This window comes from Miscanthus floridulus, chromosome 6, assembly GCF_019320115.1.
Source record: "Miscanthus floridulus cultivar M001 chromosome 6, ASM1932011v1, whole genome shotgun sequence".
Lineage (NCBI taxonomy): Eukaryota > Viridiplantae > Streptophyta > Magnoliopsida > Poales > Poaceae > Miscanthus > Miscanthus floridulus.
Window position 1 is genome coordinate 90,530,376 of NC_089585.1, and position 21,305 is coordinate 90,551,680.

Here is a 21,305-nt window from a genome sequence, read left to right on the forward strand (position 1 = left end):
ACGCAAGCGAAAACCAGGGAAACTTAACAATGATCTTGACACATGCACGCGAGAGTCACAAGTGCTATTCCAAATTTGCAAACGCGCAGAGGGACGAAGGACCTAGTAACACCCACCCACCTACACAGTGAGTGACTAGCTATAGCCTAGCGTGGAGGACCATGCCTCACCACGAGGCACCGGCATTGGAACATACACTCACTCATCTTTCGTTTTCCAAATCCAAACGGAGGGAGAACCCATGAACGCGCGTCACACCGCTGCATTCCACTTCCACTAGCTAGGATATATTGAGAGAGAGAGAGAGAGACAAAAAAAACACTCCGTTCCACTAGTACTAGTACCACTACTACTAGCACAACAACGTCGGGAGGACTGGAGCCAGGAGCAGGCCGGAGAGCACTGCGCGCGCGCTGCAAAGTCCGCGAGGCCAAGAAGCGTAGCGCAGTACTCCTATCCTACCACGTACGTGCTCTACTACAAACAAACCCCTATAAAACCCCATCCACAGTAAAACCAAACGCCGAGAGCACTTGCCATCGCACGGTAAAAAAAAACCGCAGCCACACACACACGCACTCGTCCGGCGTCCGGCCAGCAGCAGACTCGCTCGCTCGCTCGCTCCAAGCAAGGGCAGCGCGCGCGATGGACATGGACGAGGACATGGCGCGACTGCAAGAAGAGCAACAAAGCCGCGCGCGCGCGGCGTGGGTCCCTGGCGCGGTCATCGTCGGCGCGGGCCCCTCGGGGCTGGCCGCGGCAGCGTGCCTGGCGGCGCGGGGAGTGCCGGCCACGGTGCTGGAGATGTCGGACTCGCTGGCGTCCACGTGGCGCCACCGCACCTACGACCGGCTGACGCTCCACCTCCCGAAGCGCTTCTGCGAGCTGCCGCTGCTCCCGTTCCCCCGGGGTTACCCGGCGTACCCGTCCAAGGACCAGTTCGTGTCCTACCTGGAGTCCTACGCCGCGGCGGCGGGCGTGGCCCCGCGGTTCGGGTGCCGCGTCGAGGAGGCCGCGTTCGACGCGGGCGCGGGGGCGTGGGCGGTGCGCGTGCGCCTGGCGGGCGGGAGCGGCGAGCTGCTGCTGGCGCGGTGGCTGGTCGTTGCCACGGGGGAGAACGCGGTGCCGCGCGTGCCGGACCTGCCCGGCGCGCCGCGGTTCGCGGGCCGCGTCCTGCACACGTGCGACTACAAGTCCGGGGAGGAGTTCGCCGGGAAGAAGGTGCTGGTGGTCGGGTGCGGCAACTCCGGCATGGAGGTCAGCCTGGATTTGTGCCTGCATGGCGCCACGCCCTCGCTGGTGGTGCGAAACACGGTAAGTAACTAATGATCCACACTTTTTGCCGTGCTTGCTCCTACTAGAGCGGCGGACTTATTACCACTCATTGCTAGGGAGTAGGGACCCGTCCTTTTCTACTCTCCGTTGCCTTGCTTTGGACAGCCAAAGTACAAGTGCTGCTGCGACTTTTGTGCCATCCTGCTTGCTCGAGCACTTTCTTTCCCCTAGGATGATTGCTGGTTTTATTCTGCGCGTCGCGCTTGGTTCTGGGGCATGCTGCTTCATTGTGCATGGTCATATTTGGACACGCTAAGCATAATTAGACCAACTAACATGTACGATGTGTGTGTGTTTGGGATGTCTCTGTCTTGTCGTCCCCTGTCGTTCTCAGCACCCACCCATAATACTAGCTGCTTGCTCTGTTTTCTCTTCCATGGAGTACTTCTATGACGATGGATACTTGTGCTCGCGCATTGCAGGTTCATGTGCTACCGAGGGAGATGCTGGGTCTCTCGACGTTCGGCATAGCCATGGCGCTGCTGAAGCTGCTCCCCGTCCAGGTGGTGGACCGGATCCTCCTGGCGGCGGCGCGGCTGACGCTGGGCGACACAGGCAAGCTCGGGCTGAGGCGTCCCAAGACGGGCCCCATCGAGCTGAAGAACCTCACGGGCAGAACCCCAGTGCTGGACGTCGGGACGCTAGGCCACATCAAAACCGGCAAAATTAAGGTTTAGTAGCGCCAGCCAACGTGCTTTCACCAAAGAGGAGAGCAAGCAGCAGCGCACGCAGCGCAGTTGTAGAAATGACACATGATGATGACCAGTCAAACACCGTGGGAATCTGAGCCCCCGGGCCGGGGACGCCGTGGGCCAGTGCCTCCTCATCTGGCAATGGCAGTCCGGAGCTCAGGCTCACTCACGCACACATTTCTGAGTTTTATTTCCACCCTGAAAAAAAAAATGCAAATGCTTCGTCCTGGCTGATGCGAAACACATGATGGATGGATGGCCAGGTAGTGGGAGCAGTGAAGGAGGTGACCCAGCGCGGGGTCAGGTTCGCGGACGGCAAGGAGGAGCAGTTCGACGCAATCATACAGGCCACGGGATACAGGAGCAACGTGCCGTCCTGGCTCAAGGTAAAATCCCCTCCGTCTCTTCACCTTCCTTCCTAGTACTGCCGCCTGCAACGACACGAGGGGGGAAGGACTGGGAAGTGAGTGACGCCGACGCCGACGCCGACGGAAAAGGACTCGCTTGTGTTGTCCGGCGGAGGTTTTGGGGCCTGGCCTGGACGCGCTGCAGCGCGCATGCCATCCTGCCCCGTTGGTTGCCCTTCTCGTGTATGCCGGGCGCGCAGGGGCAGCTCGTGCCCCGCGCGTTCCTTTCTCCCGAAGTGTCCCTCGCGCCAAGTGATCGAGTCAGTGACTCACCCGGGGGTATGGGCGCGTGCACAGGAGCAGGGCGCCGGCCGGCGTCCCTGGCTCACTTGGGTGAGGACGACGGGTATACGGACTCGAGACTTTGGATATACACTTCACTTCACTTCACTTTGGGTCCAGAATTACCTTCCCAGAATTAATTAAAAAAACCATACTCTGCAGGATGGAGGTGACGTGTTCACGAGAGAAGGGATGCCCAAAATCCCCTTCCCGGACGGCTGGAAAGGGAAGAACGGGCTCTACACCGTCGGGTTCTCGCAGAGGGGGCTGCTCGGCGCCTCGGCGGACGCCCTCAACATCGCCAGAGATATACATTCTCAGTGGAAGGACATGATGAGCAGACCCGGTAACAATATTGGGCTTCAATGTAACAACAATGCTGTTTGACTGATCGATTGGCCCTCGTGTAAATGTACAGAACCCAGGTGGTGGTTATATTGATGCCTCCAAAAGGTAGCATCGTGTATGTACATGATGACAACATGGTTTTTGTTTGCCCAAGTGGTGGCCAACTTGAAAGCCCTTTATACAGAGAATCAATCGATATAGATATGGCTTCTAGACGTGCCTAGTTCTAGCATTGATACGAGAGCAGGTTCCTTACGGGAGAGCAGGGGGCAACGTGATTGAACCAGAGTGGCTTTTGTTTTAGGGGGTTGAGGGAAGCCGAAGTGGCAAATGGGTGTTGTTGACAGGTCCATTGGTGGACTTGGGCTTCCTCTTCTGGGCCAAAATTAATGACAGGGAGTATCTTAAGGTTCCTGGGCCACGACTAGAGTCACGGCCCTAGTGGCTCTAGGCCCAAGCCTGCTCCTGGCCCTAGATCCACCATCTCAGTTTGTTGCGAGTCTTGTCTTGTGAGTTGTGACACATAAACAGGAGAGGTCTTGCGTGAGGGATAACCGCACACCACTATCATGGCCTTCTCCATCTCGCATCCTCATAGTCATTGTGGCCTAGGCGCACCACCGAAAGCTCATGCAGGAACAAGGAAGTGTGTGGATCTTCAGCTCCTTTGTTCCCCATGTCGGTCCCTAGACCCATGAGCCTTGTTGCCATAGTCTAGCACCATTTATCATGGTGATTAACCGGTTCACTTAATGACAGCGTTGGTAGATACATACAAAGGCCTAGCACCATCATATCTGTGAGGATGATGTGATGACCATGGAGCGATTCCCCATCCTCTTGAACTGATGTAGAGGTGTTTGATGTACTACGGCTACGGGCGAGCAATTGTTGGCTTTCCTGTTGAGGATGTGATGGTATGGACGGCCATGGCAATCTATTGCTAGTAGGAAATCCCATAGGCCATCTTTGTGGGCCTAATCCTGGATGGCTATGAATATACTCATCTTTGTGGGCCCACTCATAGCAAAGGAGTGCTCCATAAACTTAAGGGTTTTTTTAAGCTGTTGCACTATAGTGTTTATTGAACAGAATCTATGGAGCACTCTCAACACTCTCTTAAATCATCTTGGCCACCCCATGATGGGCAATGGACGCAAAAAAAAATCAAGCATGCGAGGCGAGATGCATCCGGATACTACCACGTGGAGGTGCCCGCCTCATCGGCGTCGAGCTATTGGGCTTTTAGTTTTCAGTTTCATAAGTTTCAGTAGTATCCTAATCGCGTACCACATGGAAGTCACCGTGCAGCGTGGCCGATCTTACCATGCGAACACATATGGTGTGACAGTGTAATTTTGCCGTGCCTGCGTGGCGTGACCAAAAGGGCTAGAAATAAAAATTAAAATAGGTGGAGATATTTTAAAATAAGATTTTTTAAAAAGGTTTAAAAATAATAAAATTTTATTTATTTTTGTTATTTTTAATACTTTTTAAAAATCTTATTTTAAAAATAACCCTATCTATTTTTATTTTATTTTTATTTTTATTTCTAACTCTTTTGGCCGCACCAACACGTTTAGTGCCACAGAAATCACGCTGTCACCCACACACGTTGACGTGGTAAAATCTATCACGTTAGACGACTATTTCCATGCGGTACACAATTAATATGCTAGTGAAAATTTATATTATAGTTTTTAGCGTCTTAACGATATCAAATGAAAAAGGTAAAACTAAACCATTGTAGATCTCATTGAGCTAGAATTTTTATATAAAAAATATCTTTGTTTGATACCATACAAGAAATATATGATTCTTGTGAGGTAGGAAGCTCTAGTACGCGATTAATATATGGTTGAAACTATATGTTATTTTTCGTGCATCTTAGCGATCTCAAATTAAAAAAAACTAAAACTATAAAGTTGTAGATCTCATAAAAAACTACAACTTTTATATAAAAAGTAGGTCTAATAACTATCTCTGACTCATTTAAATAGATCTTTGTTCTTACTACATACTCCCTCCGTCCAGAAAAGAATACAATTATGGGAAACGTGCCAGTCAAACTAGTTCAACTTTGACCAAGTTTATAGTGAATAGTATTAGCATTTATGTCTCAAAATAAATTTATTATGAAAATATATTATATAACTAATTTAATGATACTTATTTGGAGTGTTAGTACATTTTCATGTAAGTTTAGTCAAAGCTAAAACTGTTTTTCTTGAAATATGAGAATTGCATTCTTTTATGGACGGAGGGAGTAATACACACGTTCCTATTTTTAATCACTTGCTACTTTTGTTCAGTGCTGCACATTCTGCTCCCGCCTGGCTTCACGGCTGAAAAAAGTCACTGAATCTGCGTCCATCCCATGTCGCCCCCGCGCTTCAACCTTCACTGCTCACGTTAACGCCAATGTGGCTAAAGAAACTGGCATGTTAACGCTTGGCACTGAAACGCCATTTGGTAAGCCCATTTCCTTGATACTACATGCTTGGAAAGTTCGCAGCCCATGGCCCCTGGCCAACACCGAACTGCTCGGGATGCACAATGAAATCTTCAAAACATCACATGGCGAGCCTTATTGCAGATTGAGATGACACTCAAGTACTTCGAGGGCCGTGGCCCATGGCCCATGACCACAGCGGACATGCTATCGCCATAGTCTGCCTGTCGCATTCACGGTTTTGTGGCCTTTTGTAAAGAGAGAAGGTACGGATATTTTCACAATATATACTCCTAAGAGCATCTCAAGAGACTTTTTATATCTTTTATAATTTACAGAAATATAGATTTTGGTGAGAAGAAACGTCTAATAGCATATAGAAAAGTCGTTGGAGAATACAAAGATATGTGATATAGGAAACAATTTTTACTCGAATGACTCTCTAGATGATGATTTAGAGAATAGATTTTTGAAAGACTATTGGAGATGCTCTTACAGTATATTCTTTTCATCTCTAAGATAATATCTGTTTTGTATATATATATATAAATATTGCCTGTGAAAGTGATTTAAGCATCTTCGTCGCCTCCAGCTTTGTTCCCGGTTTGCCACCGGCCAGAGCCCCAACGGCCGACTAGTGCTCGGTAGTCCACGTCCCTGACGCGCAGCAGCAGGTACAAAACGATCCCGGAGATGAACCCCAGCGCGGCGCTGGAGCCCGTGAGCGAGACGCCGGCGCAGATAAGCATGACGAAGGACTCCTCCTTGGTACCCATGTCGCGCGACGCCATGGCGAGCTCGATCCCGGAGAAGAGCAGCATGACGCCCAGTATCCCGATTGGGAACTGCCCGAGGATCGTTACGAACGAGTTCCCGAACACGAGCCCGAGCGCCAGCTTGCCGGTGGCCAGGAACACCACGGACGCGCCGCTCCGGCCGCCGAACCGGTACTGCCCCGCCAGCCCGCCAGCGCCATGGCAGCACGGCATGGCGCCGAACCAGCAGCCGACGAAGTTCATGAGGCCGACGCTCACCGACACCCGCGCCGGTGAGAGCTCGGCGCGTTCGGGGAACAGATCCGACGAGAGCTTGCACACCGCGGGAGCTGCGGCACGGCACCTTCCCAGAACCCGATCTTGAAATCGTCCCAGGTGATCCCGACGAGCCGTAGAGGCGCCGGGCCGAAGCGAAGGCCTCGCAGAATCGACGGGTCACGTACGAAGCAGAGCACGAGCCCGAGCGCGAACACGATGAGCGCCGCCGGGACGCGGCTGCAGGAGCGGCGCGGCGACGGATGACCGTGCCGTCGTCGCTGGCGACGACGTCCTCGTCGTCGCCGGAGCCGGTGGCGAGGATGATGAAGAGCAGCGCGGCGAGCGCGAGGACCAGGCCGTCGAGGCCGAGGAGCGGGCGCGCCGCGGCGGTGGAGGCGGAGGAGGAGCGCGATAAGTCCTGGACGTAGCGGACGTACTTGACGGCGGTGAAGGTGAAGGAGAGCCCCTGCGAGAGCTGGACGCCGCGCACGACGGGGAGCGGGAGGAGGCGGTAGATGCACGTCATGAGGCCCGTGGCGCCGAGGACGAGCAGCACGGCGGCGACCGCGAGCCCCGCGGCCATGATCTGCGGGACGGTGAGGTGCGCGGAGGAGAGCGCGACGGCGGCGATCGACTTCATGGGCTGCACCGGCATCGGGATGCCGCAGAGCAGGCCCGTGGCGAAGTTGTAGAGCGCCGTGAAGATGAGCGTCGTGCCAAGGGCCAGGTGGGGATTTTTTTTTAATTTTAACATTTTTTGAAATTAATTTTAAATCTAATGTGGTCGATTTTTTTTAAAATAATACTTTTGGCCGCGCCTATTGTCCTGGCACAACAAAATGCCTGTGCCGCGTCTTTCATGGTGACGCGGCAGAGGGCTGATGTGGCGGCGACCGGAATCGTTGGCCGCTGACGGGGCAGGGCCTGCCGCGCCATCGACCTTGGCGCGGCAGTGATGCGCCTTGATCCGTGGCGCGGCAGAGCCGAATAAAACCCCGCGGCCAGTCCCGCCTGCCCGAGCAGCAAGCCCGCCTGGCCGCCGCGCCCGTCGCCCGCCTGACGGTACCTGAACGGTTTAATCGGAACACGTCGCGCCAATAGTGAAAGTTATTCTAAGTATTGCTTGACGTAAAATCAGTAGTAGATTTATTTCTGTCTTTTGTTGAATTAGTTTCACGACGGAATAGAGAATTTGATAAGGCAATGATTTTTTTCCGTCTTTCATAACACGGTTAACCACCATGTTAACTAATCGATTACGAAAAATTAGATTGGATTGAAACGAATATTTTAAGGGAACTTATTTCTTGGGCTTTTTGGCCCCATATTATAGGATCGGCGGCGACGCGACCATGGACCCTGGCTTCCTCGACCCCTCACGCAAGAAGCCAGCCATCGGCGTCGAGATACCCCGGTACTACCGGTTTTCGAACTAGTTGCCACTTAATCTCGCATGCAGTGATGCCGCGACGCATTGAAACGAATATAAAGCAAATAAATGAAGTCCGTGCGCAAGTTAACAAGCTGCCACATAAAATTTTCATTGGTTTGACATAAATTTGACATAACATAACTAACTAAGCCTGCAAGTTTCGGACGCCAATAATAGTTCGACCTAACAAACTAAGACCCAGGAGTGTAAGGATCTCTCGGACGCTTATGTCTCTTTGGATTTATTGGCAACACATTGGGAGTGTAGCCAACGTCGGTGTGGTTACGTCACCGGTGCGTACGCCTCGTATCCTGTAAGTATATGATATGCACAATTACTTAAAATTCTTTATGATCGTTAGTTCATGTTAGTAAAGAGAGCGTAACCTGATGTTGTGTCAGAACGTCGAGACCATCCGTGTACTCCGTGTATTTGCGCCTCGCATTCTCTCTAACTAACTCTGATTCCGTCCAGATAAAGAGAGCTGTAGGGAGTGTATCCTACCTGTTCCATTGCTGCATTGAACACGATAATGAATTAACCATTAATAAACTCATCATATGTAACCATATCGAAGAATATAATAAACCAAAGTACTTACCGGTAAACCAGTACTAAGGGGCCTCCCAATGGGCCATCGTTTCCAACACCAAACCTAGAGTTGGTACGAGAAACCTCCAAGGTTCGCATACCCTGAGGTACGACGGCAGACAACACATAGCTGTCGATTCATCTATGCCAGGACTACGCTACCCTAGCTGTACACCGCTATGTTCTCCCATGGCTAGCGTAGTATGTCAAGGAAGATCCAGCTGATGGTGTTGCCCGAGACGTCTGGGAAGAGGAAAGCACTAAGAAAGTGCCAGAGCCACACTCGAGCGAACCTGTCGATCTGAGCTTCCTCAGCTTGTGGATCCAAGTAATCAAAACGTTCCATGATCTAGGACGACGAAACACCAGAAGTTTTCCTAAAATTTACCAAAGAAAATAAGACCTGATGGCTGCAGAAAAGCAATGTAAGTATTAAATAGACTTCAATTTCTCACTTATTTTTCTTCGAAGTCTCGTCGTCCGGTGGAAGAAAGCCAGTAAACTGAGCCACCAGCTCCCTCCAATGATCGTTGTCAACTATCCCTGTCACTGGAAGTCTCCTCAACCGAAGGCCAAAAATAGCTTTCACGTCCTGTATGGTCAAGGTCATCTCGCCACAAGGTAGGTGGAACGTGTGGGTCTCAGGCATCCACCTGTTATAAGAATAGAACGACTGTTAGTTGCCTTAAATTTGTTACAAAAAAGTTTACGTACAAAAAATGCACTCGCACCTGTCTACACCTGCAGTAAGTAGTGCTGGGTCAAAAGACGGAAGACCGTGGTTGACAACACGGACAAGTTCGAGGAAGCCAGCATGCCGTATGTACGGCGTATAACGCTCGTCCCACAGTGCGCCCTGGTGTGTGTGCGGGGCTTCAAAGTAGGCAAGGCTACCTCTGCATCGTTGTCATTCAAGATGTGTGCTCGGTGCTGGTCGTCGTACTCCACCTCAAAAATAGGGTACAACGGGTGCTGCGTGGGAGGGGCCATCCTATTACAAATTGATAAACAAAGCGTTAGAGTATTCAAATTAATATTATGTAGCATTGCAAATTTTGAACTACTTGTTATGCAATATGAAAGCACATGTAAATATTTAAAGTAAAATTAACAGACATATCACGCACTAGTAACATAAACAACTTCACTAGGAATATAAGCATTTGACAAAACTTCATGAAGTCATCAAAATTAATGTATCACGCACTAGTAAATACCGACATTTACAAACTAGTATCTATACCTAATATCCCTAACTAAATAATTAACTATAAACTAAATAATAAATACCTAATCAATCACTAAACTTAAAATCCTAACCTCAAACCTAAAAACTACCTACATAAATCACAAACAAATTCACTAACCTAACTATCCTAAATCACTAACTATCCTAAATCACTAGCTATCATAAATCAATAACAATCATAAAACCCTAACTATCCCATATTACTAATTATCCTAAATCACTAATTATCCTGAAACAATAATAATCAAAATAACATGAAATCGAGAGGGAGGTACTTTAGGAGCGGGCGGCCTTGACGCACCGACGTTCGTGGCGCAGCCGATGCGGGCGCTGCGCGGCGGCGGGGCGCGTGCGGTTGGCGACAGGTGGGCGGGTAGGGGTGCGTGCGGGGGGGGGGGGGGGGGGCTCGCTCGCGATATTTATTTGGCCCAGCCGCGCCATGCTCCGTGGTGCGGCAGAGCCCTGCCACGTCAACGATCGTGATTCCGATCATCACCATGTCAGAACTCTGCTGCGCCATCATGCATGGCGCGGCATAGACATTTGGTCGCGCCAGGGTAATAGGCGCGGCCAAAAGTGAGTTTAAAAAAACGACCGTGTTAGATTTAAAATTAATTTTCAAAAAGTGTTAAAATTAAAAAAATCCAGGTGGGACGCTAGCGACAGTGCGAGCACGATCGGGATGTAGGTGCCTAGGTCTCCCACCGCGCCGCCCAGCTCAGACCAGACCGATGTGTTGAGGCGGATGCTTGAGGGTAGGAACCCGAGGCGCCGGCCGCCGGTGCCCTCGCCGTGGAGGAGCGGGTCTGCGGCGACGGACACCATGGTCGTTGCAACGACTTCCTTTCCTTGGGGATATTTCCCCTACACGTCTCTGACCGGTGGTGGATGGTTGCGCTTGCGCTACGGCTGAGCTCTACTCCTATAAAACTAGTATAATACCCGTGCTAACGCTACGGATTTTTCTTGAGAATGTCTCTTAAAACAATAAAATTATTTTTGCATAGTCTAATGTAAAAACAATTGTACTTGAGTCTACGTATAATTTTCTAATATTATGACCATCTAAGTTACATTTTGCCTAACTCCTTAATCATCTCTTGAAGATATTCAGGGATGTTGTCGGAACATTCGTTTGCACGACTCACCAAAACATCTGCCAAGAATTCCATCCTCAGTGAAGTTGAGAGCTGTGCATGGTATATAGATTAACAATAAGTTATTGTTTTTCTATGTAGTGTATAATATATAGCTAGAGACTATATATGCTTACATTGTTGATCGGTGGCAATCTTTCGTCGTCCCAGAACTTCATGAAATTGTATACAAGAAAGCCTCCCAGTTTCCTGGACAAGATCAGTTGTTTATTTGATGTAAATAAATGAAATAATTTTTTTTTGATATAACAGGTGAAATATATTACAACTGGTTACCAGTATTTATTATGTGTAACATTTGTTACACATGTAGGGTATTCTTTCTTCCAGTCATAAATATTGTCGTTCCACTTAAAATTTGATAGCCCCATGACGAGACTGAACATTCTAGCCATTGTGCGGAACGTAGGTATATAAGCCATTGTTTGATCATAACCCTTGAAACATGGACCATCTTGAAGGGGGTCCATAATGTGCACGGTTTTGTTTTTCATGTCCATTATGAATAAAATGTACAGTCCGCTTTGATAATTGGTAGTAGAATCTAAAAACAAACATAGAGAATATAAGTGCTAAACAAAATAAATTAATTTTGTACAGTAGTACACATAACATAACTTACGTTGTTACAATCTTTAATTTTGTAATCCATGTCCGGCCAACACTCAAGTACTTTTCTCAATTTCCCACGGTATTCGTTGTCAATTCTGCCACAACATCAATTATTTTATGAGGATTGTGCAAAAATATATTTTAATTAATTATACAATTATTGTAAGTCTTTGATAAACAATAAATTTATATATCAACTTACAGCAAACTTGAGGTCCATGAAGTGGAATTTTTGTTTCCTACCAACCATATGTTGGTTACACGCAGCCATCCGAATAGCCATATTTAAGCATTCATAATCCATCTCTAGATCCTCATCTAAAATATTTTTAATCTTGACAAGATTCAAAGAAATTAGGTACGGTCGTGTACTTCGTACCCACTCTTTGCTATGAAACAAGGTTAATCCACAAATTACTTTTTGTATGAATTCTAGAATGGATAACTGAAATATCTAAATTAGAACAAAACAGTTTACTATAGAATGACTTACTGAAGTAAAGTTTTGTCGCTGGCGATGAATTGGATGTTTGTGCATATTGCGGCCAATATTTGTTCCCTACTTTTCCACTTTATTGCATGTGTCAACTTAATTTCACCCGACATTATTATATCCAGCTCATCGAGCTCTATGACATCACCATCTAGCTCATTGTGGGTCTCTAACTGTTGCCCATGATCCGGTAACCCTCTTGCTTCATTTAACGGGGAGTTATACAAGATCGCAAGTAGTTTGAACCTGAAGTTACTTATATCTTCCTAAAAATTTGAGCAAGTTCTGATATATATTAACCAATCCAAAAGAAGTTACTTATATTTTAAGCATACCTATGACATTGGTGATATCACCTAGTGGTTCACGTGTATATGTCGGCGTAATCATTTGGCTGACGTTGGTGATATCACTTAGTGGTTCGCGTGTATATGTCGGCGTAATCATTTGGCTTTGCGCTCCGCGCATATCTCTCGGCGTAGACATTTTGCTCTGACAGTCGCGTGGATCTCCCGGCGTAGACATCGCCTCTTCCCTATGTACACAATTATTATTATCTCCGCTTAAATTAACATTAACATGGACATAGAATTACCTTGAACTCTTATGCGTGGTAGCTACGATGGTGTACCTAGGCGTGTAGTACAGGTGATCTCCAGGTCGTTTTAGCAGCGAAACCAATCACCACTGAGCATCTAGAACCTGGAGACAAGCAGGATTAGGTACAACCTCTGGCGACAAGCAGGATTAGGTGTTGTCAACTAGAAGCTACAATGTTAAGGATAAAATGTCACATATAGGTATAGCAATCATTCGATGTTATGATTCATTAGATTTGGGAGGCTCAGTCACACCAAACAAACACAATAGTCATGAGATGACATGATAGTGCAGATAAACATATTGGAGCTATAGCTTTAGCTTCCCAGTGTACACCCATGAAACAGAATCATGTTTTCATAATGGCTTGGCTTCACAGGTGCATCAAGTTTTAAGCTTTGAAACTATGTAGTGCCAAAGTTTACGCAAAGCATTAATCAATTCATTGTCACTGGCTCTAGATTTGAAGAAAGGCAAGGCAAACCTAAGCCCAGGCATGCAGGCATTCAAATAAACCCTAGCCTTCACGAAAATAAAAAAAGGAAGGCAAGGCAAACCTTCAAGTGCGTGAGGTCTTAGGCTTTGTCCGTGGAGGTGGGGGCACTGGCCACGCGCATGATCTCCGTGGAGCTTTCGGAGTCGACGTCGCGGACGGCACTCGATGTAGATCATGATGGAGGGACGTGTCGCCGTCGCTGATCGTATGTCACGGAATCGCCGTTGCTGGTTGCCGTGATCAGGATCCTGGTCGTCCTCCGTCGTGGACGGAAATAAAAAAGGAAGGCAAGGCAAACCTTCAAGTGCGTGAGGTCTCAGGCTTTGTCCATAGAGGTGGGGGCACTGGCCACGTGCATGATCTCCGTGGAGCTTTCGGAGTCGACGTCGCGGACGGCACTCGATGTAGATGACGATGGAGGGACGTGATGCAGCCGCTGATCGTACGTCGCGGAATCGCCGTTGCTGGTTGCCGTGATCAGGATCCCGATCGTCCTCCGTCGTGGACGGAAATAAAAAAAGGAAGGCAAGGCAAACCTTCAAGTGTGTGAGGTCTCAGGCTTTGTCCGTGGAGGTGGGGGCACTGGCCATGCGCATGATCTCCGTGGAGCTTTCGGAGTCGACGTCGCGGACGACACTCGATGTAGATCACGATGGAGGGACGTGTCGCCGCCGCTGATCGTACGTCGCGAAATTGCCGTTGCTGGTAGCCGTGATTAGGACCCCGATCGTCCTCCATCGTGGACTGATAGCATGGGCACGTCGTGGAATCGCCGTTGCTGGTTGTCGTGACGGACGGGCAGGCGTCGGGCTTCCTTTTTTTCGTCGATGATGGACGGGCGGGCGTCGGGCTGCTCGCGCAGAAGGGAATTTTTGTTTTCTTTTTTTCGTCGATATGGACGGCGTTTGTTTCCTTTTATACGGACAGGAGCGTTGAAGCCTCTGTGATGAGTCTCAAGTTTTCAATTATAGTAGAGATACTGCGCGGCAGCTGTTTCCAAGAATTTAACACAAAGATGCGATCTTGATGCTCTTTCTTTAAAAAAATACGATGATGTTTTTTTTCCTAGATCAGGTGGTTAACCCGTTTTTATGTTGTAAATACAATTTCAATCTTGAAAGTGGATTTTTAGGTTTATAGACTTTTTATGTTGTATTACTTAGGTTCATTCATCTCCACGTTGGCTTCTTACGATGATGTGGCGTGATGACTAGGCTATGTGAAGCAGCTCTGTACCAATGCATTTCGTTGTAGGCGTGACCAGCGCCATTGCATCCACAGCCGTCTCCTTCACATGCGTCATCGTCGCTAGCTACCATGGCCCGTGTGCTCATCAGCTGCCTCGTGGCCATATTCTTCCTCCACATCGACGTCGGCGCAGTGTATGCCGGAGGCTGAGTCCGCCGCCACGGCCGACGGCGCGGGCGCGTCGGTGTCGGCGTCGGCCGCCTACGGCGCCCACCTGCCAGACCAGCGCCACCGGCATGCACTGCGCCTCCTGCAGCTGCTCGTGGTCCCGCATCTCCACGGAGGTGAAGTTGAGCACGGCGTCATGGCGGACTAGGAGGTGCACACAAAATCCACGGCACGACAGCATGCCATGGGCACTCTTGTTGGGCACGTTGCACCAGGCGCCGGCTTCCTCATCGGTCTGTTTGTTGTAGCCACCAATAAGGCTGGATAACGAGCTGGCTCGGCTCGGCTCGGTTTGGCTCGTTCTGGCTCATTAAGATAACGAGCTAGCTCGGCTCGGCTCGTTATCCTGACGAGCCAGAAAGCCAGCTCGGCTCGGCTCGTTAAAAGCTCGAGTTGGCTCGTTAAGCTCGTAAGCCAGATATAAAAAATACATAAAATATAATATTTGTATTTATTTAAAGTTTGAGAATAATAATAATATAAAAAAAATACATCTAGACCAGTTACCAGTCAATTTATAGGGTCTACATCAGTTACCAGTCAATTGTAAAGTGCAAGACATGAAGTAATACAAAAACTAATATAAGTTTTGATACTTTTTTTTCCTGAAAGCTTGGCTCGTTTAGTTCATGAGCTGGCTCGAGTTGGCTCGTTATAGCTAACGAGCTAAAATCTTAGCTCGGCTCGACTTGTTATCATAACAAGCCGAGCCGAGCTTCGCGTTTTTCGTCCGGCCTCGGTTGACCCCGGTCACAGCGTCGTCAAGACATTCGAGAGCGCCATATGCAGCAGCACCAGCGTCGTCACGACATTCGAGAGCGCGCTGTACGAGTCTCATGGCTATTCATTACTAACTCTGGCTCTAGCTATGCTTATTTAGTTTCAAAAACTTTTCTAAAAAAGTACTACAGCAGCTATTATATCGAATCTTGCGATACGTGTATGGAGCATTAAATGTAGACGGAAAAAAACTAATTGTACAGTTTAGTTGAAAATTACGAGGCGAACGTTTTAAGCCTAATTAGTCTATGATTGAACAATAATTACTAAATAAAAACAAAAATGCTATAGTAGCCAAATTTTCAAAATTCACGAACTAAACACAGCCCTAGCAGCTCGCACTTGACATTTGCCACGTCTACGGTCTACGCCATCGATTGATCGAGATTGTAGTTCAGCACAAGCTAGTCATGTCAGGCGGCAAGCTGCTGGACGAAGACGTGCGCGTGGCGCGTGGACCGTTTCCCAGAGCTCTTGTTCTTCAAAAGTGCACCATATAAAAAGAAGATTTTCCGTCACATTAAATTTGAGGTATATGCATGGAGTATTAAACGTAGACGAAATAAAAAACTAATTGTACAGTTTACTTTAACTTTACGAGACGAATTCTTTGAGCCTAATTAGTCAATGTTTGAACAATAATTCATAAATACAAACGAAATGGTACAGTAGAGAATCATGCACTATATAAAATTCGCCCAGAGTGGCATCCCATCGGCACAGCAGTGGACGACTTGGGCCGCGACTACAGCGAGCCCCTCCAAATGCGGCACCGTGGTCCTTCTAGTAGTCCGGCATTGCCGAGTTCGTAACCACGTTCATCTTCCTCTACGTGTCCGTACGTGGCTCCCGTGCTCATGGTGATGGGCATCAGCAAGTCCCCCTCCAAGTGAGCACAGTGGGCATCCAGCAGGGCATCGCATGGGCGTTCGGCCGGTGGCATGATCTTCGCGCTCATCTGCTACAACGCGGCTGTGTTCGTCTACTACAGTACTACATAGTGATGCAGTGCCTGGGCGGCTGGGCCATCTGTGGCGCCGGCGCGCGAAGGCGTTCGAGAGCACGCTGTACGTGTCCGCGGGCGGCGGCGGCAAGGCCGTCAACCCCGTGTACACCAAGGGCGCCACGCGCCATCATCTATGGCAGACCGCATGGTGTCGCACTTCTGGGTCGCTCGCAGCACGCCTGCCGCTGCCCTTGCGGATGCAGAGATGGACACGGACACAGCCATCGTGCCCACAACCTGTTTGACGAAATGCATGGGCAAAAGCTGCTTCACAGAGCCTAGTCATCACGCCACATCAGCATAAGAAGTCAACGTGGAGAGGTAGGGTCCGTATGGACCTAAGTAATACACCAGCAAAAAAAGTTTATGACCTAAAAATCAACTTTTAAAGTTAATGGAACTAACCGAAACACGGCCACAAGTTAATGGACCTCTAATACATTTAACTCTATAATTTAATATCGAGGGTATTAATACGATAATATCCTATTAAGGTTGTATCGAATTAAAATATAATTTTGAAAATTTTCTTATATTGTATGTAAGGCTGGATAACGAGCTGGCTCGACTCGGCTCAGCTCATTTTGGCTCGTTAAAATAACGAGCTAGCTCGGCTCGGCTCGTTATCCTAACGAGCCAGAAAGCCAGCTCGGCTCGACTCGTTAAAAGCTCGAGCTGGCTCGTTAAGCTCGCGAGCCAGGTATAAAAAATACATAAAATATAATATTTGCATTTATCTAAAGTTTGAGAATAATAATAATATAAAAGAAATGCATCTAGATCAGTTACCAATTAATTTATAGGGTCTAGACCAGTTACCAGTCAATTGTAAAGTGCAAGACATGAAGTAATACAAAAACTAATATAAGTTTTGATACTTTTTTCTGGAAGCTTGGCTCGTTTAGCTCGCGAGCTGGCTCGAGTTGGCTCGTTATAGCTAACGAGCTAAAATCTTGGCTCGGCTCGTTATCATAACGAGCCGAGCCGAGCCGAGTCGAGCCAGCCACGAGCCGAGCGAGCTAACGAGCTTCGAGTTTTTCGTCCAGCCTTAATTGTATGGTACAAAAATATTTACTCATAAACATATCATAACTTTAATTTTTATAATACCCATGTATTGATGGTGTTAAATATTGAGTTCCTTGACTTTCGCCGAGAACCTGTAAAAATATATAATTTTAATATATGATTATAGTCGGTGGGGACTTAGTTGGTATCTGTCGAGGATTGGTATGTTCGTTCATTATTATAATGGATATCTCTCTCGATTTTCATATGGTAGTCCTTGTCTGATTGCGCTAGTATATGCGTATAACTTGTAGATATATTTATTTAGATTAGATTGATAATAAATTGCTCAAAATTTCAATTCACAGTTTCATTGTTAATTGGTTCATCCGCGGACCAGGTTCTGACAATAAGAATAAATTTTATTCCTAATCAAAGCTACATCCACAATCTAGTGATGGAAGTATTTATTTATATAGGAAAGAATCTAGAGTTCAAAGAGCAATACTATTATATTTATTATTTTATTTTTATTTAAAGAAAAGTTTAGATTTTAAAGAGCTATAATATTAGATTTATTATTTATTTTGATGTTTGTATAGAAAAAAACAAGAGAAATAAAAAGAAAAAGGAAGGAACCGACGATAAAAACATAAAAGAAAAGTGTTTTCGTGGGTGACACCGTTTCTATGGTTGGTTGAACATGTGGTTAATGGACACCAAAACACACTTGGATGGGTGGTTAGCGGAATTTTTTATAGCAAAAATATGTAAACAGTAACCTAAGTCGATGTCTTAGTTGGACTTCAGATTTTGTGGCAGAAATTTTACCTCTTTATTATTAGTTATAGATTTAGACGAAACAAGATTAAACAAGAGTTAATTAAATAAAACACAGCATCTTTGAGAGTTTTTTTTAAATTTATTCTCTAAATCATCGTTTGAAGATGTTGTTATCAATATATTTTCACTCTTTAACGGTTTTTTTATATTTTATGCACATTCTAAAGAGCCATTTTCCCTCTCAATTTTTGGCTAGCGAGAAATCAGCAATAGAAAATAGCTACATTTGATAGCAAATTAAAGTTGTTGAGGATATTTTTTCCACCAAAAAGTTCTACTTGGAGTTGCTCTTATATTTGCTTGTTGCCTCCAAATCACAACCGCAAAACGCACAAACCATGCCGTTGATCCCTGCCATCCCGAGAACCGAACGCCCGATGCATGTAGGGCTGGATAAAATACTGGTGGCTCGTCAACTCGTTTGACTTGTGGCTGGCTCAGCTCGACTTGATTCGGCTCGTTTTAACTTTTTCATGAATTGAGCTGGAAGTATAGCTCGCTATTTTAACGAGTCAGCTCGCGAACTGCTCACGAGCTGAGACTTATCAGCCCATGACTATGAATCCAGAAGATAATAATGCTGACCTAAAAGTGTACACCTATTCTATTAGTATGTAATCCTTATTTTCAGCTGTTTCATATGAATTTTAATTTTATAATTATTATGGTATTTAAATATTGATTTTTTGGATTATTTTTCAGAGAGAAGGTGATGATGCTGACATTGAATCTGTATACTTTTCTAAATTTGTGGTGGGGCAAGCAACTAACGGCCTGTTCGGGAGGCCGTATCGTATCGTGAATTATTTACTGCTGGCTGGTTTGGTGTGAGAGAAAAACACTGTTCCCGGCTGGAAATTTACGATCGTTTACGAGCAAGCGAACAGGCTGTAATTAGTATGCTAGAACTGCATGATCATAGATGGATCAGCTATGTTAAATGGTTGATACTTTAGATAAACCCAATATATATTAATCATGTATGGTTGCATAATGGTGAACATCACTTTCTAGAATTAATGTAGCATAAATATTATAAACATATATATCATATTTTTTTTTATAGAACTCGTAAGCTAAACAAACCCGCTCGAGCTCGGTAGCGAGCTGAGCCAAGCTGCTCTCACGCTCGTAATATTAACAAACCGTACCGAGCTGAGTCGTTACCCTAACGAGCTGCCATGCGTTACCTCTACTTCCGCCCCAATGCACGCCATGCCCGCACCCAGCGCCGCCCCCTCCTCACTCACCTCGACGCTTGCTCCTCGAGGGCCCACGTGGCGGAGCTCCACGCCCGCCTCGTTCGCGCCTACCTCGTTCCCGACTCCGCCGTGGCGGGCCGGCTCGTCGCGCTCCTCGCGTCAACCGCGCTGGGCCACGACATGCGTTACGCTCGCAGGGTGTTCGACGGAATATCCCAACCTAACGCGGCCGTCTGGATCTGCATGATAAGAGGGTACACCAACCACGGCGCGGCTTCAGACGCGCTGGCGACGTTCAGGGCCATGCTTTCGAGAGGGGTTTCCCCTGACAGTTACACCATGGCCGCAGCTGTGTCTGCGCGCACCTCTTTTGTCAACTGGCAGTGGCGAGCTACTGGAGACGCAGTCCATGCCATGGTTCGGAAGATTGGGTGTGCATTAGATCTATTCATTATGTCAGGTCTTGTTAATCTATACGGAACTTTTAGAAGCGCTGAAGATGCAAGGAAGGTTTTTGTGGAAATGCATGAGAGGGATGTGGTATCTTGGATATTTCCAAGTTGCTAATATTTGGATATTTCCAAGTAAGCTATCATCTCAGAAATTCAAATTTGTTATCAGATCCCAAGTTGCTAATATTTGGATATTTCCAAGTTTCTGGTACTCACTTTTCAGCATTCTTTACTGTCATACAATGGAGTTCAGAAAATCTCCATGGGTGTTATTTGTTTAATCTTGGGGGAAATCAGAGTTATTTGTCTACTATAGTATTATGATTGTGTAGTGGGTGAAGTTTAAATTTCTTTACATTTTTAAGTTCCGCCATACAGTAAAGAATGTTGAAAAGTGTGTACTTCAGAAGACAAATTTTTAGCACCTGCAGAATCTCAGGAACTTATAATGACCGGGTCATTAGACTCTGCATTCTCCTTTTAGTTAATGATGAGACGGCATCGTATGGTCCTAGCTGAAAGATGGACCATGTACTTGGTAGTGGCCACTCATCTGCCATGGTGAATCTGAGGCGAACCAGGCCTGGAACAGTGTCCCAAGTTCAGATGGAGTCACCGAATTGTGCCTGCGTTGCTACCAGGAATCTCCAATCCACGACTCATTAACATAGTGTTTGCTGGTGCAGTCAGCAGATGTTCTACATCCCTTCTACAGAAGACAAATGGTCGCATTCTGGATTCATGCCCTCAAGTCTGTGCTGTGGAAAAATGTTGCTGAACAGAGTTAGGACTCGAGCCCAACGTTTTTCTAGATTCATATATTATTAGTAGAGTCACTCTTGTATCCTAATAGCCAATATAAAGTATGTACTCTATCATTTCAAATTATAAACCGTTTAGTTTTATTCTTGGTCAAACTTATCTAACTTTGGCCAAATTTATACAAAAAAAATTGCACAATATCTACAACATCAGGCAAGTTTCATTAGACACACTATAAAATATATTTTGATACTATATTATGGTTAAAGTTTATAAAAAATGCACAAACCACTACAATGCCGAAGAAGATGAATTAAAGACACCGTAAAATATATTTTGATAGCATATTTATTTGATATTGTAGATGCTACTATATTTTCTATGAGCTTGATTAAAATTAAATAAGTTTGACTTAAAACTAAAATAACTTACAATTTAAAAGTAGGGAGTATCATACTGCATTGTTCAATTCGTCAAACTTTCATCTCAATAGAGTCTAAGAGCCTAGTCCAAGGCCCGTACAGTCCGTGATCCAGTGGATGCACTTTTCAAGTGAGGGAGAGTAGAGCAGGGTTGTGTTTAAACTACAGAAATCTCATAAAAAAGAGTTCAGTTTACAGAAAACACATAAAAGTGGATGGAAAAAATCTTTCATT

The 21,305-nt window shown here is 46.6% G+C and overlaps 2 protein-coding genes and 1 pseudogene across 2 annotated transcripts; 2 read left to right on the forward strand and 1 right to left on the reverse strand.

Annotated features, from left to right (window-relative positions):
• Nucleotides 1-556: 556 nt before the first annotated feature.
• On the forward strand, nt 557-3,142 carry LOC136458606 (indole-3-pyruvate monooxygenase YUCCA1-like). Its single transcript, XM_066458546.1, has 4 exons — nt 557-1,314; nt 1,758-2,006; nt 2,291-2,413; nt 2,879-3,142. The coding sequence occupies exons 1-4, from the start codon at nt 646-648 to the stop codon at nt 3,101-3,103; spliced, it is 1,266 nt and encodes a 421-aa protein (XP_066314643.1). The 5' UTR covers nt 557-645; the 3' UTR covers nt 3,104-3,142.
• Nucleotides 3,143-6,085: 2,943 nt separating this feature from the next.
• Nucleotides 6,086-10,647, reverse strand: LOC136458607 (molybdate transporter 2-like; annotated as a pseudogene).
• Nucleotides 10,648-19,414: 8,767 nt separating this feature from the next.
• On the forward strand, nt 19,415-20,675 carry LOC136460810 (pentatricopeptide repeat-containing protein At2g36730-like). Its single transcript, XM_066460374.1, has 2 exons — nt 19,415-19,975; nt 20,574-20,675. The coding sequence occupies exons 1-2, from the start codon at nt 19,415-19,417 to the stop codon at nt 20,673-20,675; spliced, it is 663 nt and encodes a 220-aa protein (XP_066316471.1).
• The last annotated feature ends 630 nt before the right edge of the window (nt 20,676-21,305 follow it).